The sequence below is a fragment of the Aspergillus affinis genome, assembly GCF_023601865.1.
Source record: "Aspergillus affinis strain CMG 70 chromosome Unknown NODE_13_length_462506_cov_86_819959, whole genome shotgun sequence".
Classification (NCBI taxonomy): domain Eukaryota; kingdom Fungi; phylum Ascomycota; class Eurotiomycetes; order Eurotiales; family Aspergillaceae; genus Aspergillus; species Aspergillus affinis.
In genome coordinates, this window is record NW_026515794.1 from 283,045 (window position 1) to 310,099 (window position 27,055).

The 27,055-nt window shown below is 50.7% G+C and overlaps 9 protein-coding genes across 9 annotated transcripts; 6 read left to right on the forward strand and 3 right to left on the reverse strand.

The window, feature by feature from the left end:
* Positions 1–311: 311 nt before the first annotated feature.
* Positions 312–2,117, forward strand: KD926_001951 (putative Glucuronidase; the record flags this gene model as incomplete). The annotated part of the gene is made up of 1 exon (XM_053096894.1): positions 312–2,117. One exon carries the CDS (start codon positions 312–314, stop codon positions 2,115–2,117), a length of 1,806 nt encoding a protein of 601 aa, XP_052959108.1.
* A 258-nt stretch (positions 2,118–2,375) lies between these two features.
* Positions 2,376–4,148, forward strand: KD926_001952 (putative carboxylesterase; the record flags this gene model as incomplete). Its single annotated transcript, XM_053096895.1, has 4 exons — positions 2,376–2,480; positions 2,538–2,993; positions 3,060–3,456; positions 3,511–4,148. 4 exons carry the CDS (start codon positions 2,376–2,378, stop codon positions 4,146–4,148), a joined length of 1,596 nt encoding a protein of 531 aa, XP_052959109.1.
* Positions 4,149–4,517: 369 nt separating this feature from the next.
* KD926_001953 (putative dynactin) lies at positions 4,518–8,701 on the reverse strand (the record flags this gene model as incomplete). Its single annotated transcript, XM_053096896.1, has 2 exons — positions 4,518–8,213; positions 8,276–8,701. The coding sequence occupies 2 exons, from the start codon at positions 8,699–8,701 to the stop codon at positions 4,518–4,520; spliced, it is 4,122 nt and encodes a 1,373-aa protein (XP_052959110.1).
* Positions 8,702–9,298: 597 nt separating this feature from the next.
* Positions 9,299–11,149, forward strand: KD926_001954 (alpha-amylase; the record flags this gene model as incomplete). The annotated part of the gene is made up of 4 exons (XM_053096897.1): positions 9,299–9,400; positions 9,464–10,363; positions 10,425–10,476; positions 10,530–11,149. 4 exons carry the CDS (start codon positions 9,299–9,301, stop codon positions 11,147–11,149), a joined length of 1,674 nt encoding a protein of 557 aa, XP_052959111.1.
* Positions 11,150–11,420: 271 nt separating this feature from the next.
* On the reverse strand, positions 11,421–12,399 carry KD926_001955 (putative pyrimidine 5'-nucleotidase; the record flags this gene model as incomplete). The annotated part of the gene is made up of 5 exons (XM_053096898.1): positions 11,421–11,599; positions 11,673–12,098; positions 12,161–12,196; positions 12,256–12,268; positions 12,331–12,399. The coding sequence occupies 5 exons, from the start codon at positions 12,397–12,399 to the stop codon at positions 11,421–11,423; spliced, it is 723 nt and encodes a 240-aa protein (XP_052959112.1).
* Positions 12,400–12,930: 531 nt separating this feature from the next.
* KD926_001956 (uncharacterized protein) lies at positions 12,931–15,432 on the forward strand (the record flags this gene model as incomplete). The annotated part of the gene is made up of 1 exon (XM_053096899.1): positions 12,931–15,432. One exon carries the CDS (start codon positions 12,931–12,933, stop codon positions 15,430–15,432), a length of 2,502 nt encoding a protein of 833 aa, XP_052959113.1.
* Positions 15,433–16,602: 1,170 nt separating this feature from the next.
* Positions 16,603–16,944, forward strand: KD926_001957 (uncharacterized protein; the record flags this gene model as incomplete). The annotated part of the gene is made up of 1 exon (XM_053096900.1): positions 16,603–16,944. One exon carries the CDS (start codon positions 16,603–16,605, stop codon positions 16,942–16,944), a length of 342 nt encoding a protein of 113 aa, XP_052959114.1.
* Positions 16,945–17,804: 860 nt separating this feature from the next.
* KD926_001958 (F-box protein) lies at positions 17,805–18,710 on the reverse strand (the record flags this gene model as incomplete). The annotated part of the gene is made up of 2 exons (XM_053096901.1): positions 17,805–18,017; positions 18,153–18,710. 2 exons carry the CDS (start codon positions 18,708–18,710, stop codon positions 17,805–17,807), a joined length of 771 nt encoding a protein of 256 aa, XP_052959115.1.
* Positions 18,711–22,418: 3,708 nt separating this feature from the next.
* Positions 22,419–25,790, forward strand: KD926_001959 (KH domain protein; the record flags this gene model as incomplete). Its single annotated transcript, XM_053096902.1, has 7 exons — positions 22,419–22,946; positions 23,026–23,307; positions 23,366–23,827; positions 23,884–24,205; positions 24,268–24,632; positions 24,687–24,884; positions 24,939–25,790. 7 exons carry the CDS (start codon positions 22,419–22,421, stop codon positions 25,788–25,790), a joined length of 3,009 nt encoding a protein of 1,002 aa, XP_052959116.1.
* Positions 25,791–27,055: the final 1,265 nt, after the last annotated feature.

The following is a 27,055-nucleotide window of genomic DNA, read 5'->3' on the forward strand; positions in this document are numbered from 1 at the left end:
AAGAACAATGCATAGCTCTTGGCATGGACTTCAAGGGGTCTCTTGATTTGATAGTGAGGCATTTCCCCCTCTCATGAGATCTGCAGCGAGAGGAATCAATAACCGATGAGAGTCAGATCAAAAGCCGTATCCCTTCTCAAGAATGCATTTAAATCCCAGATATTCCAACAGTTCAACAGCTTCTCCAATATGGACGTTACCCTGATCAGTCCATAGCCATGAAGAACCCAACTGGATCACTATTATCGCTTTTTCCCATTCTTTCGGTGCTTTGCCATCAGCCAATCCAGCATGACTCTCTAATCATTCAAATGAAACCTCAAAACACACCAACCCGCGAACTCATATCTCTTGATGGTCTTTGGTCCTTTGCCCTTGCCGAGGGTAACAGCAGCTCCTCGCCCTGGACGTCAACACTTCTACGGGGCCTTGAATGCCCTGTTCCGGCATCATACAACGATATCTTTGTCGACCGCAAGATTCACGATCACGTAGGATGGGTCTACTACCAGCGACAAGTCAAGGTTCCACGCGGCTGGTCGCAAGAACGATACCTAGTTCGCGCGGAAGCCGCAACGCACCAGGGACAGATCTACATCAACGATGACCTGGTCTCGGAGCATCAAGGCGGATATACACCCTTTGAAGCGGATATCACGGACCTTGTTTCTGCGGGCGGCACGTTCCGTCTGACAATTGCGGTTAACAACGAGCTTACGCTTCAAACGATCCCGCCGGGGCGGATTGAGGTGACCGAGGGTTTGGGAAAACGAGTGCAGTCCTACCAGCATGACTTTTATAATTATGCAGGGCTGGCTAGATCGGTGTGGCTTTATTCCGTACCCAAAGACCAATATATTCGGGACATTACAGTCGTGACTGGCGTTGAGGATGGGCGTGGAATCTTGAATTATACTGTCGATATATCTGATAAGACGACAGGGGATGTGCGGATCTCTGTGCTTGATGAGACTGGAGCCAAAGTATCGAGCTCATCTGGGGCACAAGGAGAGGCTGTCATTGAGTCAGTCCATCTTTGGCACCCCGGTGCTGCCTACCTGTACCAATTTGTGGTCAGTATCGTTGATTCATCTAACGAGAACACAATCCTCGACACATACACCATCCCGGTAGGTGTACGCACCGTCAAGGTCCAGGGACGGGAATTCCTCATCAACGACAAGCCATTCTACTTCACGGGATTTGGAAGACACGAAGACACTGCCGTCCGCGGCAAAGGTCATGATCAAGCATACATGGTCCATGATTTCCAGCTCATGGACTGGATCGGCGCCAACTCGTTCCGTACCTCGCATTACCCATACGCGGAGGAAGTGATGGAGTTTGCGGATCGACATGGAATCGTGGTTATTGATGAAACGCCTGCCGTGGGTCTGTCGTTATCTATCAAGGCCGGCACTTCATCTAACGCCAACTCGGAAACCCTCACTTTCTCCCCGGAAGGGATAAGCAATCAGACACGGAAGGCTCACGCGCAAGCCATTCGAGAGCTGATCGCTCGGGACAAGAACTACGCCAGCGTCGTTATGTGGTCGATTGCAAACGAACCGGCCTCGCAGGAAGAAGGAGCCCGCGAATACTTTGAGCCCTTGGTTGACATGGCACACGAATTGGATTCTGCGCGTCGTCCCGTTGTCTTCGCGAATATGATAGCCGCGACATACAAGCTTGATAAGATATCTGATTTGTTTGACGTGTTGTGCCTAAACCGGTATGCCGGATGGTACACCCAGACCGGCGATCTGGAGGAAGCAGAGATCGCGCTGGAGAAGGAGCTGCGTGGTTGGGAACGGAAACTTGAGAAACCGATTATCATGACCGAGTATGGAGCGGACACGCTCAGCGGTTTACACTCCACGCTCGCGACTCCGTGGAGCGAAGAGTACCAGACGAACTTTTTGGAAATGTACCACCGCGTCTTTGACCGGATTGAGTCGATTGTTGGAGAGCAGGTCTGGCATTTTGCGGACTTTCAGACGGCAGTTGGGATTGTTCGAGTGGATGGGAACAAAAAGGGGGTGTTTACGAGGGATCGGAAGCCTAAGGCAGCAGCTCATACTTTGAGGGCGAGGTGGAAGGGCTCAAAGGGAAAGTAAAACCCTCATACGGGGTTTTTAGCTATTTCACTTAGTTTCGTTAATGCCTGTTTCATAATGGCAATTATGACGATCGTCAACCCCCACAGGCCCACCGTACGGAGTGCACCGGAGGCTAGGGCAGACTAGCCATCTTCCGCTATAAGTGCGAGCTTTGGGATCTGCGTGCTAGCCATCAAACTGGTTTAAGTTTTAAATAGGCAACTTCTAGGAGTCCAATATCCTCAATTGCTGTAATATCTTCGAGGAATTGGAAGTATGAAAGGAGTAGGTCTCTGGTTTGCGCTTCTTGCGCCTTTGGTCGATGCAAGAGCATCGCCCACGGTGGATCTCGGATACACCCTCCACCAAGCAGAGGTTGAGGTACGTCCAGGCGCCCTGATGTCGCATTCTTGTCTACTTATCATGATTGATCCTTAGAGCACGACGAATGGAGCGTGGTATCTAAATTTTACAAATGTTCGATATGGAACCGGACGTCGTTTCCAGCCTCCTGTCTCTCCTCCAGTGAACAGGACTGTGCAGACTGCAGGCGCATACAACATTCGATGCCCGCAAGGGGAACCAGCATGGCTCAGCATGTTTGGACAACCGACGGGAAATCTGACGGGAGTGCCTCCAGTCACGGCGGGAGACCTCCCTCCGATCGATCCCAGCACTCATGAGGACTGTCTTTTTCTGGATGTCTTTGTCCCAGAACAAATTTTTAACGCCAGAAGAAGTCGAAATGCTTCGGTGATCGTGTGGATCCATGGTGGAGGATATGTGACTGGATGGAAGTCCATTTACACCCCTGGGCCTGGTCTGATTGAGACGGCGCAAAAGGAGGGTCGGGGTACGATCTTTGTTTCTATTAATTATCGCTTGGGGTTATTTGTGAGGCTGACGATCCCCCCCAAATCCGTTGATTATTTAAGGAATTTTGACTGATTTTATTTACAGGGGTTCCTGACGGACCCGGATTCCAATGAGGTTACGCGTAACCTAGGACTCCGAGACCAGCAGTGTGCCTTGCAATGGGTTCGGAAATACATTCATCTCTTTGGTGGCAATCCTAATGCTGTCACTGTGATGGGTGAGTCGGCTGGAGGCGGCTCAATCATGTATCATCTCACCTCTGGCAATGACTCGTCTCAGCCGTCATTCCAGCGGGCTATCATTCAGAGCCCGTTCACCATCAACATTCCTTCGAGTCAGCAGAAAAGCACTTTGCAAAAGGTGTTTCAGAGAGCCAATGTGTCCTCGTTGGAGCATTTGAAGAAGCTGCCCACGAAGGAACTGCAGATTGCCAATGCTCTTATTGTGGGCAACGCAAAGCCCTATGGAACTTTTGTCTTTGGTAAGTTTAGAAAATCCATGTTTTCCTCAATTGAATTAATCTGATTTGATCAAGGTCCGGTCATTGATGAACCCAATTTCCCGGGCTATCCTCCCGTCCTCCTGGAGGAGGGTCACTACAACCATGACGTTTCAATCATAGCAGGACATAACACCAATGAAGGCAAAATGTTTGCCTCCCCATCTATACACACAGATAAAGAATTTACCAGCCTCATCGCCAGCATATTCCCGAGTATATCACCCAATGCCCTATCAGTTATCTCAGATGAGCTGTACCCTCATGACTTCAGCGGCAAGCACGGCTACATAGATCAGACCGGTCGCGTGGCATCCACGATCCAGGATTCTCTTATCATCTGTAACGCCTATTTCCTCGGCGAGGCTTTCCGGCGCAACAACGCGAGCTTCAAATACGAGTTCAGTGTCCCCCCTGCTCTTCATGCAGATGACCTTGCGTATACCTTTTACGCGCCTGGTACCTCATCGTCAGACGTCAATGCCACTCTTGCCGGGATAATGCAGTCTTACTTTGTGAGATTCAGTACCACGGGAAATCTTTGCTCTCCTCATCAGGAGGCCGCATTCCAGGCAGATGATGTGATTCAGAACTTTAATATTTCGACTGTTGGGCCTATGAGGGATACTGTCTCGGCTGAGAGGTGTGATTGGTGGCAGAAGGCCTTTCTGTAATCGATCTTGCATATATATCTCAGTTGTTGGAGCTGGAGTCAAAATGTCAATACACAGTTAGAATATAGTTTTAGAGCACATGGTACATATAACAATCTTTTGTTGAGATGACTTCACATATTTGATTATCTCTATAGATACCCACTCAAGATCTAGGGTCAAATTCAATATTTTACTCAGTCAATTATAGTCAATTATACTGCTCCTTAGGCGAATCATTCAGCATTCTTAAAACGTATAATATACAATAAAATATATGTACCGTCTCTCTCTAGATATTATTTCACAATATGCAAATGTCCTTGAAATCAATCATCACGAATCCAAACAATCCCCTCCTCCTACCCAAAACAGATATACATCATTACTTTAAAACGAAGGCGCGATGACCGGCTCCACAGGTCTTCCACCATCCCCCGTCTTCCGATCTTGCTGCATCCCCAGGATCTCCCATGCACGACCCATCATCCCATGTCCTGTGCCCTGCGGAAAGCCACCAAACACCGAGTTGCGCGGCGCGTGACCACGCCCGCCACCGAGTTTCCGAGCCTGCGCGAGGCGTTCCTTCCGCGTGGCTGCTAGGCGGTCCTGTTCGCGCTCCTGGGAGACGATGTCGTCTTTCCATTCGGTCCAGTGTTCGAGGTTCTCGCGCTGCTGGAGGACCTGGTACCGGAGTTTGGTTTTAGAGGGACGCCAGCCCGTTCGTGTGGTCGGGTCGGTGGATGGGAGGGTGGATTTGAGGTCGCAGATGTTGGATTCGGTGGTGAGTTTGAGGAGGTGGGTGAAGACATCGCGGCTTTCGGAGGCGGTTTGGTGGGCTTTTTCGAGTGGGTTGGTCGGGGCGGCGGTTGATAGAGATGAGGACGTGGACTGCTGCTGCGTGAGAGGCACGTCGAGCCAGGAGTGGAGTTCGGCGGATCGTTGCACGGAGAAGGGGTCGAGGATGTTGGCGCGGCGGTTTTCTTCGCGCAGGTAGCGGACGGCGGCTTGTAGGCTCTCGACTTCGGCGCGGAGGGCCTCGTTCTCGCGCATCGTGGCGAGCGAGACGCCGGCGTCGACGACGACTCCATCTGTGGTGGCGACGCCGGTTGTGCCAGAGGCTCTTTTGACTCGGTCCAGGCGGGTCTTGAGCTCCTCGCGCTCGGTTTCCATGTCTTGGAGTTCTTTGCGTTGCTGGTCGACAAAGGCCTCGAGTTCGGTTTCTTTGGTTCGCATTTCCTCGATCTTGGCTTCGAGTTCTTTCACCATGGACGCTTTCTTGGTGGCATCGCGCATCCGCGCCTCGACCGTTTCCACCTTGATGCTTTGTTCCTCGATAGTCTTGTCTTTGACGCCGAGGGCCGTTGACGCCTCGTTGATCTCGTTCTTCAGGCGACGGATCTCTTCGTCCGCGTCGGGAGAGGAGGTCTTGCTTGACTTGAGTTCTGCGGCCCGCGCAATCCAGGGGGATGGGTGTCTCTCAAACTCTGAAGTGATGGAGAGATCCGACGAGATGGATTCGAGTTCCTCTAAATTACCCCCAAGGCTCCGTAGCCGGTTAAAGATGAAAGACATGGTATCGCTGCTTTCGCTTCCGGATTCCGAGGGCCCAGCGTAAAGGGTCGAGATCTGGGACATGTTTCTCGATGCCTCTTCCAGGGAAAGCGGCTCCGTCCGGCTGTCGTCACTCAACAGAAGCACTATATTCTCTCCAAGGTGTCTGGTCAACTCGGCAAGCTCTTTGGCAGCCTCCTCGGTTTTCTTAAACGGCCCGGAGACGTCTTGGGAAAGTGAAAGCGATCTGGACCGCAAGTCCTCGAGGGAGCGATTGACTTTGCCCATGGCAACTTTCAACCCGCGAGCATGGCTAACAAATCCCTCCATCTTGTTGGAAAGAAAATTGATCTCCTCGTCGCCCTCGGGTGCTGAAATTTTGGATATTAGCAGTGCTCTGAGTCGCGATACAGAAGAGGCAGCGTGGTCAATGTAAGACTGTGTCAAAGACGAGCGCATGCATAGTTCACCGGCGAAAACCTCCAAAGAGCTGGGAAGGTACGTTTCGGCAAGGTGGGATATCAGAGCAATAGATCTTTGTAGCTCCATGCCACATTTCTTCATATTTACTTCGTCCTTTTTGAGGAACTCGAGCCAAAAATTCAACGTGCGTTCGACAGGCTCCATTTCAAACAATGTAGCTTTCATGTTTTCGAAAGCATCTGTAGAGCAAGTGCTTATATAGGCAACGAAACGAACGCACAAAGACGCAATCCACGAGAGTTTCTCGAGAACGTCGTATGCCGTGAAGGTTTCTTCAAGCCCTGCAGGTATAGATGCCTCCGAAAGCTTTTCACGAATGGTACTGTTCATCAAGGACGACTTGAATCCAACACGTTTGAACCTCAAGAGCGCGAGAATAGAGTTTCGCTCTCCCTCGAAGTATTCGGGGAGATACAGCTTCAAGATAGACAAGTGCTGACTAGCTTCATCGGCCTCCATATGACCAATTTCAATGTCGATCGTTTTGGTCTGCGTCTTAGTGACCGACGCCTGAAGTTTCAAGTTCAGGTCCATCATGGCTCGCGAACGCGTAGTAAGATCGGTAGCCTCGGCTTCCGAGATTTGTTGCGACGCTCGCATATCTTCCAAGTCTCCCTGCAGCGTCGAGACCAGCTCGCGGAAGCGGACGAGGGTATATTCCAGGTCATCGATAACTTCGTCTTGCTGGGTGATCTTCCGGCACTGTTCATTGAACAGGCCTTCCCTATAGTCAATCTCCTCTTGTAGCTGCTTTTCCGTCTCGATGTGGTTATATTCAAGCTCATCGTTGATTTCCTTCAGGGCCTCCAGGTCCTCAATGGCTGCGTGGAGCTCGTTTATCTCCTCTTGATAACGCATGTTCTTGTCCGCAAGCTCTTCGATCATTTCTTCGGCACCAAGAGCTGAATCCAGTTGTTGCTTCAGGTCTTCGACATTATTCTCAGACAAAAGAAGCTTTTCTTTTGTGGATTCATACTGGGCTTTGACGGCTGCGTAATCCTCCAGGTCCTGTTCCATCTCCTTGACTTGCTCTCTCAGCTCTTGTTCTTGCTGCTGAGTCATGTCACGAAGACGCAGGAGAGCTTCGCGAAGGCGCTCATTGGTTTTCTCCATTTGTAACCAGCCATGGCTAGATTTCTCCTCGGGGCTCATGACTTGGCCAAACTCCTCGTTCTCTTCGCGCAGAACTTCCACTTCCAGTTCAAGCTCTTCCAATTTGGTTCTCAGCGCCTCGCATTCATGCTTAAAGGCATCGGACGTTTCCTCCGCCATTTCGCGGTCCAGCGTTACCATCTCCATGATGGACTCATGTTCTGCCTCGAGTTTCTCGACCTCCTCTAATCTTGCCTCCGTCTCCTTCAGTTTCTTCCGCAGGTCACCAATTTCAGCCTGCTGCGGTTGGTATTTTGCTTGCAGTTTCTGGATGATGGATTCGTATTTGTCCCTGTCCGACTGCAGCTTCTCCAACGACTTGAGTTTCTCCCGGTCCTCCGTCCGCTTCTTTTCCATCACCCGCAACTTCGTCTTCAGTTCCTCGAGCTCCCTGCCCACGGCGCCATTCTGGCCTTGGCGCTGAGATGACGAAGGAGACGAGAGGCTCTGGCGACCAGTGCTTGCTCTTGCGGGACCTGTGGTCGGCTTGAACGCCTTCGGGGCCGGCTCTTCAATCTGCGGAGAGTCTTCATCGGGGTCCTGCTGAGATCCAGACTCAAACGCCTCCGAATTTGGGCTTGCTCCGCTATCTGGTTCCTCTGATGTTTTATTGGGAGCCGCTGGTCGCAAAACTGGACGCTTGGCTGCCCCGGTGGGCGTTGATGCGGAGTCCAAAGCATTCTGTCGTGTAGTTCTGGTTGCCGGTCCAGATATCGACGAACGGGAGGTTCGAGTCGCTGCTGAAGGAGGAGGTGGAGGACCCATAGAGGACTTGCCGGCTCCTGGGCGCAACTTGGGAGGTGCCACGGTTGGCCGAGATGTACCACTGATAGAGGAACGATGTGAAAGGGGGGTGGAGGCGCCGGACATCTGTTTAGTCGGAGATTTCGCAGGGGGCTGCGATATAAATTGGTTAGCACCTAACTGACCATTGACGCCGTCTTGTTGCACAAACATACCTTCAAAGACAGTCGCTGGGCTGCAACTTTGGATGCGGGAGTCGGACTAGCAGAGCTCGCGCTGTGTCGTTTGGTATTCGCAGCCGGTGTAGCGCCCACTTTCTTGATCCCCGTGCCAGCTGCAGCAACGCCGCTCTGGGCGCGACCTCTGCTGGCTGGTGGAACGTTGGTGCTCCCCTTCGCCGCCGGTTTGGCGGGCTGTTGGGCGACGGTCGCCTTAATCGCGGTCTTCCGAACAAACATGCCATAACCCGGCTCGCACTCGAAATACTGCTCCCCTTGAATAGAGCCATCGTTCTTCCCGGTGGGTTCGTCCAATTCGATTCCGATCCAGTCGCCCGGAGAGAAATGCGTCGTCCCAGTGAAGCGAACGGTGGCCTGCCGACCGTCCGTCAGTGTGACCACATTGCCGATAGATTGCTCCATGATCCAGCAATCCAGGAGTCACACCCCTGGTACCAGTAATTGGCCTTGGAATGGGACAGGGAGGGGCAGGGCGAGCGCCGTGGGGGAAACAGGGGATGTTGTTTATCGGGAAGTTCAACGGCTTTCTTGCCGGTCGGAGCCTCAGGACGCGATCCCCACGCGGATGGTGCCTGGATGCCTGAGGCAGTCACTTGCTCGAAAGGGCGGTCATCTCCCTTTGCTCGATAAGGGATAAACATGCCCTGTCATCCTTCATCCCACTCGTTCGGGCCTGGTCGTGCGCAGATGACAGGCATGCTCCTGGAACGCCTTGGTAGGGGGGGGTCTACTACCGTTTCCCTCCTCGCTTGGATCCAAAGGAGCGCATTCATGTAGGAGGTCTCTTACCGCAAGACTTATACTTATAAAGCCTGTGAGCTGGGTAGTTTAGTACACTATGAATTTCATACAGTACATCTCACATTTTGTCTTTGATTTCTCTCAATCAACACACTTCCATCTCATCTCGAATGCTATGGCCATTGGATGATCTCTCTAGCTAAACTTTGTCTTTCCCTATTATCCGTTTCCTCTTTACCAGCTCCAAAATCCCACAGTATGGGTCGCTTCTTATACTTCGGTGCGCTTTGGTCTGCTTTGGCTAGCATGGTCAGTGCAAAAGCACCCTTAGACCAGAAATGGACTGAGCGGTCCATATACGTGAGTCTATTTTATTGCATTGAAAATGTCAACGTCATAAGTCCCCTACTAACAACCGCACAGCAAGTCATGACAGACCGGTTTGCCCGGTCCAACAGTTCCGACGATAGTTCTTGCGATCCGTACAAGTACTGCGGAGGTTCGTGGGTTGGAATCGTCGACAAGCTGGACTACATCCAGGACCTCGGGTTCACAGCCGTCCAGATATCTCCGGTCGTGGAGAACATTCCAAACAACACCAAGTACGGGGAGGCCTATCATGGATACTGGCCGCAGAACTTATACGCCTTGAACGAGCACTTCGGAGCTGCTGAGGATCTGAAGAATTTGGCAGACGAGCTCCACAAGAGGGGCATGTACTTGATGGTCGATGTCGTGATCAATGACATGGCTCAAGCTGTTAAAGGCTCAATGGATGATGACCATCCTCCTGAGATGGATTGGTCCCAGCTCATCCCTTTCAATCATGAGAAGTACTACCATCCTGCCTGCCAAATCAGGGACTGGAATGACCCGGAGGATTATCAGAACTGCTGGTTTGCAGTGCAGAAGGTGGCTCTGCCTGACCTGAATACAGAGGATGATAGGGTTGTTCGGATGATCCAGGAATGGGTGAAAGGGCTTGTCGGCAACTACTCGATCGATGGCCTGCGCATCGATGCTACCAAGCATGTGGACGATGCCTATTTAACTAACTTCAATCGGGCTGCTGGAGTATTCACTTTAGGTGAGGTGTACAGCGGAGACACAGATCTGGTGTGCAGATACGAAAGGTTCGTCTCGGGGCTTCTGAACTTTCCAATTCATACTCCAATGGTCAAGGCATTCACTGCAGGGGAAATGGAAGGGCTTGCGGAGAAAGTTCGCGCTGTGCACGACGACTGCAAAGACTTTACCCGTCTGGCTACGTTTCTCGAGAACCATGACATTCCACGCTTTGCCTCGCTAGTGAATGATACCACAGTAAGTTACAACCCAAAGAAGAAAGAGGTCCATGTTTCCGGTATTAATCACATGTACACAGCTCGCCAAAAATGCAATGGCCTTCAATATTCTCTCTGACGGTATCCCTGTTGGTAAGTGTCATGGGTTACCGCTTTCTGACTCTTGCACTAACACTTCGATGCAGTTTATCAAGGCCAGGAACAACATATGGCAGGGAACTTTGCACCGTACAATCGTGCGCCACTCTGGACCACCGGATACAACACCAGTGGCCCACTATACAACTTGACGGCAACGCTGAACAAGATACGAAACCACGCTATCAGAATGGACCGGCATTACGTCTCGAATCACAGCAGAGAATTATACCTCGACGGCTCAACATATGTCACCAGAAAGGGCTCGGACGGCTTCCAAGTCGTGTCGGTCTTCTCCAACCAAGGCTCTACCGGTGGTCCCTATAAACTTACATTGAACAACACTTTCTCACCCAACACGGAGGTCCTAGAAGTTCTGAATTGCTCAAAACATAAAGTTGACAATCATGGTCGTCTTACCATTGACATGGACGCTGGAGAGCCGAGAGTCTTCTATCCGTCGAAGAAGCTGAGGGATTCAGGGCTATGCGGCTACCACAAGCGCAACACATCTCTGTCGACAAATTCGACGAGGAATAATACCGTGAACGGTACAAGTAAGAATACGACGACGGATGAGAAATCATCCTTTGGACACCAGGCTATCATCCCTTCATCTGCCATACTATTCTGCGTTTTATTTGTGACCGCCGGCTGGTTGCTTTGAGGCCTTGTGCCTTAATGTCTCCTATTGCATAACTGCTTCGGACTTACATTCTGTTATATATATTGACTTAATATTAGACAAGTTGGTAATAGCCCTCTAAAAAGGTCATAGTATCTAATATAAACATTTATTACATAAGTTCAATTCCTGGCGAAGCAGAAATTAATAGAGGATACTGTTGAAGTAACCTGTATAAGAGTCCCCCGTGGTTCGTATATCCATAAACATGACATTTCATATACACGCGTAAAGATCTATGTCGTCTGATCTATCAATTTTGGAGTGAACTTCCGCTCTTGAAAAGATGCGGGAAGCAAATCCGCAGGTCCTCGAGACTCCGAATCGTGTGCTGCGACGCCGGCGTCGAAGGAGAAGTGACTCCGAGCTCGACCAGGTGGGCAGTTTCCCACCCCCGTTCCGCGGCATGCTTGCAATTCAAAGCGGAATCGTCTGCAGTACCAATCAGTATCATCCCCATGTCTAGTATATACCGGGTAGGATAGGGTATAACCGGTAAACATACCAACGAAATAGCGCTTGGCGTTACTTGGGACCTTGGCCTCCCTCTCTGCCTTCTCATACATTTCCTGGCTCGGTTTGCAGATCAAGGGCGTCTGAGAGTAGTCGCAATACGTGATACCTTCGAAGAGATCCCCGACTTGCAAGAGTTTGACGACCCGCTTCGCATGGGTGACATATGCGTTCGTGAGGAGCCATAGCCGCACTTTGTCCTTGTCAATATCCTCGAGCAGCTTTCGCAGCTTGAGATCCGGTTCCAGAACGTCATCCAGCGGCAAGGCATCGTCGACTTTGCGGTTGAATTCGAGGGGGTCAATCTTGTGGTGGCGCGTGAGGCCCTCAATGGCAAGACCGTACTCCTTATAGTATTTCAAGTGCAGGACGTGGGCATCTTCGGTGCTGAGGGAGAGGTGGGTGGTGAAGAATTTGTCTTTGAGAGAGCGAGACGCATGAGATGTCGGATCTGATATGATTGACAGTGTGAGGACTTACTTATGAGCTCTTGCATGTGGCCGAAGATGTTGCGATCTAATCGGCGAGTCAGTATTTCTGTCCTTCAAGCGATGTCATCTTGTGGGTTTCCTGACCTCGGGAGTAAAGCTACATGATGGGACGTTGTTTAGCGCGCGGTCGCATAGACTGTCTAGAGCAAGACCACTTACACAATTGTCAATATCAAAGAAGAAGACGGGTCTGGGGTCAGACTCCGTACTCGCGGCTGCGGTCGACATTGTTTTTGTGAATGGGACCACGCGAGAGGGGAAATGGGGAGAGCAATTGAGAGTCGAGAGAGGTCTGGGGCGCGATAGGAGGCGGGAATTCAAGCTACACCCGGCAGACGAGCGAAAGGTCCTAAATATAAGAGAGGGGCCCCAAAAATGATTCATTGCGGAGGAGTCATGGCCAGAGAGAAACCTAAGAACAGACACGGACCCAGCCAATTACGGCATCCAGCCGCGGTCACGATCACACCTTGCCCGAAGGGGCTTAGCGCCGGACGGCCAGCAAGTCTGCGTCTCGAAGCTGCACCCAGACTCTTTCCTCTTTTCCTTTCATTCACTACCGCGTCTCTTGGTCAACTAACGGTGGTGCTAGTTCATCACTCATCTCATTGCACCGTAGGCCGGTCCACTACTTTGGCCCTTTGCTTCCTAAACGGGATATGCAATAGGCTTGTGCAATCCTGTGATTGTGAATTCACTTCTGAAACCGGAAAAAAAAAAGGTTATCCTTTTTTTTCTGTCGCGTGAAGCTGCCAGACTATGGCCACTGCCCAACTTCCAGCAGGTAGTGTTCCTCGCGGACTACCTACAAAGGAAGAAATCCAGGAATATGAGAAAATCTTAAAAATAAGTGACGACATCTTTTCTGGGACTCACCCTAGGTTGAAGGTACCCCAGCAGTTCGTGCGAAAGGCCGCGGTCCGAAACAATCCTGCCCCAAATCAAGCTCAGGTAAAATCCGGTGACCAACCGGTGTCTTCTTCTCCCGGGAAGATTTGCCCCCAGTCCGCGGCTACTACGCCAACGATACCTCCGGACACGCAAGGATCCAATGCCGGCCATGCGGCCTCTGCTTTGGCTGCGTCCTCGCGCGTCATGCCCAGACCGACGTCCGAGATTGACCCGATCTTTCTGACCAAGTCAGATGATCTTGTCAGAGCAGAATTACAATTACAGCGGCAGAGAGTGGAACGGTCTTTGCGGGACCAACTGGACCAGAAGAGACAAGAGTCCCGGCAGAAAGCGTCGATTCAGGACGCGAAGCCTGACTTCGACGTGTCCGAGGTGCTCCAGAAGGCCTTCGAGATGGTGAATCCCTCGCCCTCTGTCGATGCCCCCGGTGCTAGACAAACCAGTGATTCGTTCGATGACAACTCGTTCTATTCGAGCCGGGCCCCTGATTCTCCGCAGGAAGGGCCATCCCCAAAACGACCCACACATCACGAGCTTGCTACTGAAGTCCCAAGAGAACCTTGTTCAGATGAGTTGCAACGGCTTGAGGCCCTCAACCGACCTGAATCGGATCAGGATATGCAAGATACTTACCCCGTTGCAGACGCGCGATTACCCTACCAGCATCAGAGGCCGTCACGTTATGTCGATACAGAGTATATGCCGGGCCCCAGATACCAGGCGGCCCCGGTCCCGGTGGATGCTTTCGAAGAACCAGAATACTCACCACCTGCTCCAGGTGTGGCACCAATGGAACGGGAAACAGGTCATGAATATCATCCACGAGGGTATCCCAGCGGACCGAAGCGACGAGGGCCCCAAGACAACCGATCGTCCGACCGCGGCCGTTACTCTCGCAGGTCGATATCGCCCGGGGACGATGTAAGGGTTGTTCGAAACCACATAACGTCACCGGCAGCGCCGCAGCCATCTAGGGTCTCACCGCTAGCGATCGCTAAGGTCCCCTCTGTCCATCAAACCAAAGTTTCCCGTCCCGAGTACGCCCCCGAAGGTCAGGCGAGCCCCGATGGTCCTGCACCCCAGCCATTGGCATCTAGAAAGCGTAGGAGACTACATGGTGAAAAAGATAAGACTCGCGTGGTCTCTCATAGAACGCAGCCTGGTCGGTCTGATGAGCCTTACATCAAGGAAGAACCCGTGTCGCCACCACCATTCGCCGACACACCCCCATCATACCGCGGTCGTCAGCCTCAGGAACGGCCTGTGTATATTGACATCGCGTCTCCCCGCTACACTCCGGTGGTGGAGAGACGAGAACCTCCGGTCAGAGAGCCGGCCTATGAGCTAGATCCGTACGAGTATCCTGGTGAAACGACCATCCCGCGAACTCTGTCACGAGTCAGCGCCAGACGGCCAATGCGGGATGATCAGGACCTGCGGAGGGTCGCAAGCCTCCACCACACTCGGCAACAGGAATACCCTCGTGAATACGTCGACCCTACTAGTCCCCGAGGTATGCGAGCAGCATCTTATGCGGTTGTTGAGCGTCCGCAACAGGAACGAGCCAGGTATTATGACGAAGTCGCGCCTCCCACGAGACGCTACATCGCCGCAGGCGAGGCATCTTCTTCGCCGCAGTACCGGGAAGCGTACTATGAAGAGGAACCCGCGAGTCGTATTATGGCACCCCCAGCAACACGGCGGATTGTGGTCGATGAGCACGGGAACCATTACTATGAAACGGTTCCGGCACCGAGGATGCAGCCGATGCCTCCCCCCACCAGTCGATTGCCTCGCAGCGAAGTCTACGACGACGCTCCACAAATGCGTCAGGCCAGCGTCCGAGCCGCCTCGGTGCTCGAGGACCCCTACGGTGGTCGACGGTACATGCAAGAGATGCCTCCACCGCAAGGAGTTTATCGACGGGTCACCGACTACGCTCGGCCGGCTCCGAGTGATAGACGATCCTACGCGCCGCTTGACGAGCGCGAAACTTTCCCTCGCAGCGCCAGCGTCCAGGTCGGGGATTACGCTGCTCGGCGTCCACCCTACGTGGAAGAGGCCGAGCTTCCCCGTGAACGGGTCGTTCGGATTCCTAGTGTACGACCACCCACTGCCCGCTACGAGGAACCCCGAGAGATGCTTCCGCGGGTCGAAAGCGTCCGACCGGGAGGTCGAGATATGAGCGTTTATATGGATGAGGATGCCCGGAGGCCGCGAGAGTACATCGAGCGACCACTTTACATCGCAGCGCGACCCCTAGCCCGGGGAGAAGGATTTTACGAAAGCGGCGAGCCCGAGCGAGTGATGCTTGATAGCGGAGTCCATCGCGTCTCGCAGCGCTATTGACGTGAACGTTTTCTCTTCTATGTAATGACATTTAATTCACGAAACGAGTATTCTTAGTTGATCTTGTTCATTTCCCTGGACAAATCTCATTGACATATTATATTCTTTCTGACTTCTGCATCCAGTCATGATCACCGTAGATCAGTAGAGCAAATTGATGAATAGGATCGGTCTCGACGAGGACAGTGAAAGATGTATCAGCAACACCCCTACAATATATAAGAAACGAAATATCAACACCGATCACGCGCTGCATCCTTAAACATGGTTTTCATCCAGGATACAGAGACATCCGCCTAGTCAAATCAAGGGGGGTAGGTTTACTCAGGGTAGATAAACACCAGACATCTTAGCTTATTGTGAAACCTTGGAGAGATAGCAAAGCAAGCCAAAATACCAAAAATGGAAGAAATTAAAAAGAAAAAAAGAAAGAAGAAATAGCAAAAGCCATAATTTACCTCAAACAATCGACCAGCACCTGTCGGAACCGGGACGGACGGACGGACGGGATCAGAAGCATGGACATCCGGCTAAGTATAGATTTCTATACTAAGGAAGGTTCTTTGACTATATTTAGTTTTAGAACCACTAATCAGATGGTTCAGTTTGAGGTGGTTGTTGGAGGAAGGAGGACTAAGAATGCGGAGCTGCAGATGTCTTAATATGAGCGGCATCGTGGCACTTCATCTCCACTATACATCCATGACTAGGTAGTTACTATAGTTGTCTCTCGAATCATCAGTATACTGGGATCAATGTTTATATTCGTTACTAAAGGAATATAGTAAGCATGAGCAAGTACATCAGACTTTTCCTCAATTTGCTTTCATTGCTGATACCATATGAATTCATATACTCTAGTATCAACGCGTAAAGAAGCTGGTTAGGTAGTATTAAGGAAATCAAGATTGGAAAAGTGCAGACTCACTACTATTTTATATTCAATGTAAGACTGCACAGATCTTTTGGCTCACCTAAGATCTGCTTTACTTAGTATATCAAAATACTTACTGTCACTGAATTCCGAGGCCCTACGCTACTAGGGCTTAGAGGTGCAACTATAGACATTCTCGTAATTGACATAAAACCAGGTTAGCTCAATATCATCTGTTTTCTTCTCTGTGGCCACAGGAAGAAGATAAAATCACTCCGTTGCTGAATGACCAGCTGATGACCCCTATGAACGAGCAAGTGTTGGAGCCCTTTGTTGAGCTGCGGACTGGTTTAGAACAGCTGACGGCCCGGGACGAAGCACTTCGGAAATTGCTGACTAATCTAGATACCGGGAAGGACGCACTTGATAGACTGCTGACCAGGCTGAATGATCCGGAAGACGCATTGGACAAACTGCTGACCAGGCTGAAGCAGCGGGAAACCGCGTTGCGAGACCGGGAGGAGGCACTCCGGAGGCGCGAGGAAGACACTTTGCGTCGGAAGTGGCAGATCGAACACGTTATCTCTGAAGCTATGAGGGGATTGGCATCTGTCCGTGAACCTCATGGTGGCCGTTAGATTTCGTGGCTGGTGGATTAAGGCAGAGGCCAGGTCGTCTTACCCAACCCAATGATCCTAGGTAGACTAGCCATCTAATCAGGGGAGGGCCATCAGCGACGAACTCGCACTTCTACGTAGTGCTGATGACTGGTAGCCTCATGGCGAAGCTAAAACGAAGTCAAATTCAAAAGTTTCCTGCAAAAACATCAAGTGACGGTTCCCTTAGCATCACGGTGTCGACAGGAGTAGTGTCGTGCAACATAATCTGTATAGTTGTATTCGTTGATTTGAGACTCAATTCCTGGGCCTATCACTGGTTAGGGGAAACTGAATCGACAAGCTGACTGTAACTTATCTTTCTGTATGCAGTGTGGCAAGTCATGCTTGAACCGAAAATTTCACCGATAGATTGACCCGTTCATGTGTCGAAGTGGTTTGCACTCTGTTATTTGTAGCGTGTATCTTGTGCTGCCTCCCAGCGAGAAATCACCTTTGTTATCTAGTCTTTGATAGACAGTTATTGAGACATTAGGTATGGGTAAGTTTAGAATAGTGAAAAAGAACATATCCTCAATAGTTTAGAATCTACATTTTAGTTTCGCATAATGCTTAACCAGAAGACTTGCAAATTGCAGAGCCGGAAATTCTAAATGAGAAATGTCTAATCTCCGGGGCTATTATACCATGGACGACGTCCCTGGTGAAATTCCTTACGGCACATCGAATCCCATTCATAGGGTCTTTCCCCTACGCTCCGCACACCTTGAACAATGACATTCATCTCGCCATCTATCCAATCTGGTATCTCTGCGGTCGTGGCGCAAACCCTACATGTCTTCGGCTCCAATGGACGCTAGCCAAAGATAATTCCTGGGATCTCAAGATGCGGACATAGGCTCCAGTTGCTCAGTGGGGAAATGATACTGATAAGATCTCCTAATCTCGTCGATCGCTGCTCGAGCGAAATTGAGGTGCACATGATGGCTAGAGTGCAACTCTAGAGAGTCCAAATCCCCAATCAACGCCGTGACTGTAATGTCGACGAAGGCCTTAGCATGGTCGGTTATTGAGCACCGATGTAGAAGTGTAAGCTTGCTGTCGTCAGTCGTCAGAGGCGTAAAAGCCAGCCGCACTCTCTTGGACATCTTCTTATCGGCATTTCCGGTTCATAACCACTGCTCTAGCAGCACTCCGTCATAGGAAGTCAGTACTAGACAAGGACACACGTCTCCTACTCCTTCCTCATGTTGACAACGGCGTCGGTTGGATTCACGAGATTGCTGGTCCTGAAAGAACAGATGTCTAGGATGGATCTTTAAACATCCCGAGCAGTATAACCATCTGTCATTCTCGATTTTGAAGAGAAACTGATTTCGGAGAAGCGTTGGTTGGCTGAGTGGAAGTTCGGCGGTTTTACTGGCCCACGCTGTTGGCAAGGATAGTCCCTCGTCTTGGAGGATGTAGCCGAGATCGTCGTATAGAGCCTTACAGGTTAGTGCGAGGCAGGCCTGCGCCGGAAGCGGCAGTTGTTCAAAGATCAGGAGCACAATCTCAGTAGGAAGGCTGAATAATGAGGAAGGGGGCTCTTCTTCATCGAGCGCCGGCTCGTCGTCTAGCTTAGGTCTTGCTCGGTGAGTTGGAAGACGGATAAATTGGTTCAATAATTGTAGGATCGTCGACTGGAGAGGCCTCTGTATCTTTGCGGTCTTCTCGGCCTTCGTTTTCAAAGGAGAAATGGGTTTTGGGTAATAGCCAAGATGCAAAAGCGACTCAAGTTTCTTCATGATGTTCACGATCACCCGTGAGACTGGACTTATTTGTCGTAACGATGAGTTGGCGGGTAGTGATGAGCTAGGAAGATGGTAAAAAGCATCAGTCAATCATCATGACGGCATTGTGATCTGGCCGGCGCTGCGGAAATAAAAAAATTAGGCGTGTTGTTGATACTTTGCAAGATTTGAGTCGTCTCTATTCGTCTTTCTTACCAACGTAGTATTACCGCTGTCGGCAGCATCAGGTAAATTGAACATATTCACAGATATTATGGGCTAAACAGGCCTTATAACATCAATATATTGGAGTATATCGAGTTAATCAGTAAACTGTAGCAGAAAAACATTAAGATAAACCATATTAACTATATACCATGAAATATTTTAATGTCTTTTTAGTTGTCAAGTTGCTGCATATCACGGATGCCTGGGACCTCAGGCACTCCACTTGACGGCGGCTTATTTATCAATGGAATGCCTGAAGGCACTGCTAAAACTCGAGGGTTCGTGAGTACAGTATTATCTAAATGAATGATCTTAATAAGATAGGGGTCATTGGTTCACTAATTCCAATACATGAAGGATGGCCAAGTGGTGGACGCACAGAGATTTGCAAGGTAAGACAGCGCATCCTCACATTGCATCCCCCACCACTACCCATCCCTTATGCATGCACCTCTACATATCACATCGAGCAAGCATGAAGAGGGAAACCCGTACCAGGCACCGCGTGACATGACACCTGACAATGGTAGAAATATCTCCGATCGGCCGGGATGGTCGGCCTTGCTCAAGTCAAGTAGATAAAAGGGGGAAACTACGGGGAGGTGGAAGAGGGGAAAACAAAGTATCCTATCAGTTGACTTACCCCCCCCCCTGGAGGTAAGAGGAGGTAAGGTAGGGCAGAGTGGTCACGACTTGCATGATTCTCGTAACCCGAACTAAGACAGTCCTGATTCCCGAGCGACGACAACCAGTTCAGGACCCACTCGGCGTTGCTTCGAGATGACGTCGGTGAAATTGATCCCGTCGATGAGGTGGGTTTAGTCGGTTTTTAGGACACCCGACACTGGTAGGAGTATGCCGCTGTAGATCAATCAGTAATATACACCGGGTGGTGCAGGGGGGAAAAAGGAATAGCAAGGATTCAATTGATCACCTCGTTGACTTTTGGCGGCGGGGAGGAGAAGGGAGAGAGAGAGAGAAAGAAAGAAGGGGGTTAGGCTACAGTGTCTAGACTAGTTAGTTCCAATCACTCCGTCTATGGAGAATGCTGAAACGGCCAGGAATCAGAATCAGCAATCAAATGCCTTTAGGCAGGCTGCCAGATCGTTATCTCCAGCGGATTCGTAATCGTTGTCCAGACACAAATTAACCACGGTCAATCATTGTCTTTTTGGAGCGACAAACTCAATGAGCGGCATACGCGCGACGCGATTGGCAGGCTTACCAGTCGATCCGGAGGGTTTTTGGATACCTGGAGACTCCTGGCTGGACTGATGGACCCAACCGCCGACTAGGATGAATTCATGACCATTAAACAATGGCCTTTGGATTTCAACGAGCAGAGAGGGATGCGTTTCCCGGGGTTCCGAGCGGCGGAGCTATGATACACAGTGACGCAAGGCCGGGGAATGTCCAACGGCGTTCCCTGACCCTCAGGTCCGTGGTGAGTCGTAACTGACTTTCCGGCAGACCAGAAAAAAGAGAGAGAGAGACAGACAGGGAGAGACATGCATTCCTGCATCCCCGTAAATGTGGAGGAGGAATCCCGTCGGCTGGTTGGACAATGTGAGGGATGCAGAGTGGCAAAAATCAAGATGGAGCCACCGGGGGACATAAATATGACAATTAATAACGAAGAATACCTGCCAACCTGGTGGTCAATACTCCATCCGCGTACGGGCCGTACTTTGTTTGGGCGTCCACCGTTGCCTAAGAGGATCACCGAGATAGAGCAAGATAGACACCTGAGGAACTCAGTAACTACACCGTACTGTGTACATACACTAGATGCATTGCCCACTTACCAGACAGGCAGACACTGTCGAGGCGACCGGTACTTTTGTGGCCGTCAAGCTTTAGACAGGGCAGGACAGAAGGAACTAGCTACGTTGGAGTCTAGTCGAGGAATTTAGTTTGTAGTTTACTTTGTTGACTGGAAGTGGGAGAAGTCGAAGTGATGACGGAATTGACTAGGATCCTGACGGCGTACGGCGTACGGTGTACGGTACGGTACGGCACGGGACACGGGCGCCGGGAGAAGGCACGTGACCCAGGAGGCTCGCTTGGGAATTTCTTGGGAATTTCTTGGGCCCAACAGGGGAAAGCGGAATCGTTAGGGCGACTCCGCGGTACGAGGCTGTGTCCGCTAGACCCAATGGGGCCTAGTGCGGTATCGACGGTGTACGGCAGATCGATCGACCCTCTTTCTCTGTCTCTCTTGCTCTTGCTCTTTCTCTCCTACTTTCTTGTTCTCCAGTCCATTGACTTCCGTAGGGTTCCAACTTCCGAGGGCTGACGGGTCCAGAAGAGAGTCCACCGAGTCCACTCCGGTGGAAAAGGTACGAGGTCTTGACCTGGAGCAAGGAGGGAAACGTTTCTTCAGACGTCCTCCAGCGGATGGTCAATCCTGATAAGTAGGGATGGACAGGCACAGGCCGAAGAAGAATGCCAACGGACCTAATCTATAGCACATTCCGCATAGGGAACAAAAGGTTCCCGCCATTTGCAAACATTGGGGCCTAGACACGCTGGGCTGAGAGTTTGACCCGCATCTGCCGCCAGATCGTTCGTTAGTGAGCTGAAGAGGAGGCAGATTGTGGACACTTGGACGCCGTATTACAGAAGAGAGACTACACCGTAGAGAGACAGAGCGAACGGAATGGAAGGATAGAAAGGGGAGAACCGAGAAAGCGACAGGAAGCAAGCGTAAGTCCGTACGGTGTACACTGTAGAAAAATCCCAGTGTATCCTCAGGCCATCACTGGGTAAGCTGAGTCAGTCCTCCAGAAGAGTAGTTAACTTAGTTACTTCCTACTTTCCCAGTAACTACTATTGACCCGGCACTAGACCAGTGAGCGAGTCCCTGGACTTGAACTTGTCTGGATCCGTTTCCCTTCGTCTGGCCCTTCCACCTTTTTCTTCATCTTCACCTGCATCCTGGATCTATCGCATTCTTCCCTCTTTAGTTCCTCTTCTCTCTCTCTCTTCCGATTCCACTTTTTACCTTTGTTTCTTCTTTTTTGATTCCCTTCCTTTTCTCCCCACCTCTCTTTTGCTTCTTTTTTCTTGTTCCTATTTTTTTATCATTTATTTTTCCTTTTTTTTTTCTATTTTTTTTTTCTGCCCATCATCGAACACCCCCCTCTCCCCACCCATTCTTCGATACCCGTTTGCCTGTTCGAATTGATACCTTTTTTTCCCACCCATTCCGGTGCCAGAAAAAAAAAACCGCCCTTGTCCGCACACCACCTTTTCGCGCCCATTCCTCTTCCTCCCCCCATCCCTGTCGAGAACGGTGGCCTATTATTTTTTTTTTTTTCTTTCCCGGGTCACTTCTTGCTTTCTTTCTCTTCCTCCTTCCTCGCCCTCCCTCTTGATTCCCGCCCATCCGCCATTCTCTCCTCCACCATCCCCCCTCCCTCCGCCTGCTTCCTTTCGTATCTCTCCCCTCGACTCGTTCAAGGGGCCAGAGATTCGACTTGATCCGCCTGTGTCATGCACAAGATTTCCAACTTCACGGGCCAGGCCCGTCATGGCTGGGAACGAATGACACCGACCTTCGGTATGTCTAGGCCTCACACCGATATGGCCTCGCACTCCCTCCGTCGACCACATGGTGCTCCGCCCATGACGCCTCCCACCGGCATCGATCCGACCGTCAATCTCTCGATCAACGTCCCGTTTTCCTCCACGCTGGCCGGTCCCGACGCCGACGACGTCCTGCATGCGAGTCCCGGCGCCCTTCAACGCTGGTCCTTTCCCGAAGGCACTCCCGAAGGCACCCCCGTGCATAACCTGCCGGTCCACACCAGCAACGTCGATGCCCTGCGGAGGCTATGTCATAAGATCACGGAGAGCAGTAACGGACGTATCGAGGCAACCGTTGCCTCCTCGGAGCCCAAGACCGTGCCCTCGCTTCAACGGCGCCCGCAGGGGTTGGTTACCAATGTCTGCATCACCGGCGATGGCGAGACGGTGCGCAAGATGCGAGCTAGGATTTTGAATGAGACCCCTATCCTACTGGTATGTGGATTGATTCGCTGAATGGGTTTCGATGCTCTATTGTTTTTGGGTTGTTTTCTAACGGGTGAGGTGCCAATAGCGATGTGCGACCGTTGATGTGGATATGCATCTCATCACCGACAATTCGACCAAGGGAATCCGAGCGAGTGTTTTGGAGCACCTGGACACCTTAGCTGCCTATACGGGCACGGATATTTTCCTTCTCAGCCCCAAACTTCGCGATACTGACAGTGCGGTGGTGTCTTCCTATGGCTACGCTTCGGACAACGGGCTGGATCATCGCTTTCGGGTCTCGATTTACGGTGACATGGAAAGTGCCGAACATGCCAAGACCAGGGTTTTGATCATGATAGATCAGATCGTAGGTTTTCTCCCTTCCTTCTTTCTTATTTCCCCGGTAGGTGCTAAACGGTCCGCAGCTCAAACGTCACGTGGATGCCATCAAATTGGACCTGACCATGCACACTCTGGTCTGTGGCCGCACCCGCAAGAACATCAAGCTTATCGAGGCTGCGACCGGCACAGCCATTTATTTCCCCCCGCCGTTCCCCCAAATTTTCGGTTACACTCCTCCGGGCGCTCACCGTCGCAGCGATGAAGAGGTTTACATCACCGGCGATACCCAGGAGCAGATTGCTCGCGCCAAGCAGAAGTTGCGGGAACTGGTAATGGGAGTCAAGATCTACGTGAAAGACGCCGTTGTCAATTGCAACAAGATCGACAACATCCTGCTGGACCGGCTGGACAAGGTTCGGAAGGTCATGGAAATGAACGGGTCCTACGTTCTGTTCCCCCAGCTGGGAAGTCAACGGGGCGTTGTTCGCGTCCAAGGTACCGAAGTCTTGCACGTGGAGCGCACTGTCCGGGAGATCATGGCTCTGGTCTGTCAACCTTAGATCCCATTTTGTTCAACACTCTTTACTAATTCAAACCCTAGGCTGGTCAATTCTACAGCGCGTCCTGGTGGATTATCATCCCCGATCCCTCTCAAGCGGCCCGCACCCCGTCTACGTCTGACATTCGCACGATGCTCTCCGACATTTGTACCAACTCTGCCGCCGAGGTCAGCTTCGACAACCTGGCCTTCACGATCAACGGCTCCGATGATGCCGTCAAAGCTGCTATGATGGTCATCAACCAGATTCCTTTCATTCAGCGTAGTCAATACCAAATGCGGGTCAAGATCGAACTGGCCAACGAGCATAAGGAATTCGTCAGTGGCAAGAAGAACGGCAAGATCAACAAGATCATGGGTCAAAGTATGTTGAGGGAAATCGGGTTCTAATCGCTCGCTTAGAATTGAATGCTGATGCTTGAACAGGCAACGTGCAAATCATCTTTGATGGATTCAACGAGTACAACTTCTACATTGACGTCTGTGGAGGACAGTACGAATCTACGAAGAACGGGTTGGACCTCGTCGAACAGGAAATGCCCGCCTCAATTTCGTTCCACGTGCCCGATCAATACCACAAGCGCATCATCGGAATTGGCGGTCAGCATATCCAGCGGATCATGAAGAAATACTCGGTTTTCGTCAAGTTCTCCAATGCGATGGATCGTGGCGGTATGGGCAAGGAGGATGATGACATCAAGGTCGACAATGTCATCTGTCGTACGCCCGCGCGGAACGCCCAGAGTCTTGATCTAGTCAAGCAGGAGATCATGGACATGGTCGAGAAAGTTGTAAGTTTCACCCGTCTTCTCGGGATCGCTTCCTTTGCTCATAAGTGATTGTAGGATGCCGAGTACGTTTCTGAGCGCGTTGTGATCAACCGACTGTACCACCGCGAGTTGCTCTCTCGTATGACCGAAATCGACGAACTCGAGAAGAAGTGGAACTGCAAGATCGAGTTTCCCAGCACCGAGCTTGCCAGCGATGTCGTGGCCATTTCCGGACCCGAGTACCAGGTTCCGCAGGCCGTCGATGCCTTGCTTGTGAGTGTTTCGGTTGGCTGACTGCGCAGTTGACTCTGCTAACCTCTGTCCCAGGGAATGGTCCCGGAGAGCCATGAACTTCTTTTCCAGAGTTCCCCCGAACTTCGCGACTTTTTCAAGTCGACCGAATTCCGTGACGATGTCTGCGCCAAACTGAAGGATCAGTACGAGGTGGATACCAACGTTGACTCGAACCCCGATCTTCCGCCTTCCGACGGCTCATCTTCTCCCACCTTTGCCCCCGAGGACCGTGCTGTGCTTGGATACACTCGAAACAATGCGGGCGGTCTTAAGGATGCCATCGATTTCTTGATTTCCCGACTGGTTGCACACGGACTCGACGCGACCACCGTCAAAGGAGCAATCCCTCGTCCCAAATCCGACTCTTTCGAGGAGTCCCTGCCGTTCTTTGATTCCAAATTGCTCCAGCATGCGCCCGCTCCTCTTGTCACCGATTCTCCCACTCGCCCGAATTTCTCCGACGAGACCAGCGAGCGTGGCTCGATCTTCGAACGGCTTCGAAAGCCTGGAAGCATCTCGTCCTTTTCTTCCTTCATCGGACGCAAAAACCATTCGGCATCCCCCGGCTCGTTCTTCAAGCACGCCTCTAGCAACGCCTCGAAGGCGTCATTGGTGTCTATGGAGTCTCGCGACAGTGGCTATCGCAACCCGTGGAATGATTCCGGAGTCAATCTCCCGGAGGACGATCTGCCTGTTTTGGGGAGTTCCCACAGCCACAGCAGCAGCAATGGCTGGCCAGCGCGCTTTGACACTAAATTTCCATTCGGTACCGTACCGGGGGATATGACCCCTAAGCATGACCCCCGTGCGTCTTTTGATAGTGGTCGTCCTAGTACTTCCAATTCTACTTCTGGATACCCGGCCCCCATCGGGCCACCGCGTTAAACAAAAACCGTCAATTTGCAGCAGTATACCCCAAAGACTTTTCTACTTTTTTGTGGTGTTTTTCATGTGCTTTCAGTTTGTTTTTCTGTTGAGTTTGTTATCAGCGCATCTTGATTCGGTTGTTTTCTTTTTTCTTTTACTTTTTGATACCACCCAAAGTCACCCAGGAAGGATCTCCGGAAAATCGGCAAAAAAAGGTAAAAAAGAGAGGGACCACATTCAGGAAAGAGAGAAAGAGTGGGGGAAAGCGATACCCTTTGAGAAAATTTCAGTTGATTGTTTTTCTCTTTTTTTGTGCTCCGATTGTTCAATTTTCTATATCCCTGTTCATGTCTTGTTCTCTTTTTTTTCTGGGCAGTGAAGTTGTTTGTTAAATGGGAGTGGTGAACCAAATACCAGCACCCTCATCCCAACAAGATACCTATGATTGATACCAAAGATACCAAGTGAAATGATGGTGTATGATGGTGTTTTCGTTGTTTTTTGGTGTTTGTGTTTGTCTGATCCTCTTCCCCTTTCTCTTATCTCTCTTTCTCTCCTCTCTGGCATCCCTTGTCTCGGAGTTTCAGATCGGTTTTTGTCTTTTTTTTTTTTCTGCCGCGTGTGTTGCGTTTCTTGACTTTTTTTTTTGGATTCCAGTTCTTATATACCTCGACGAACACGATATCCCCAAGATCTCTCTCTGCTTTGACTTTTTTGTGCTTTATCTTTCATTTTCTCTTTTCTTCCTATGCAAGTAGAGAAATATGAATGAAGTGCTTTTTTATGCATGATTCCTAGCTTATTCGTATTCTTCGTACAACTCAAAAATGTAAGGTAGTGAAAGTGTCAAACATTCAATCGATCAGATCGAGTCATTAAGCACTGGACAGCTAAATGACATTGTTTCTACTGGTTATATATAACATGGCTAGCTAGCCTGGAATGATAGATAAATAGACATGCAGATAATCGATAGGTAAAGACTGTGATTGCATATGTTTGCGTGTCTTTCTGTTCGGTGTAGGTATCAATTAATGAGCGATGGGGTTGTGTAGCATTAGCAATAACGATAGGAAGGGCAACAAGTATATCGCACCGTAAAGAATGGGAATAAAAGCCATTCAACTCAACTCAACTCAACTCAAGCAAGCATCGGATCGGATCAGACCCAAATCAAGGAAAAGAAAGAACAAGAGGGGGGAATAAAAAAAAGCGCATGCAAGTCAACCAGAAAGGAATAATAAGGTAGAAGGGGTACTTAGAACACACCACCCAGACGGAAA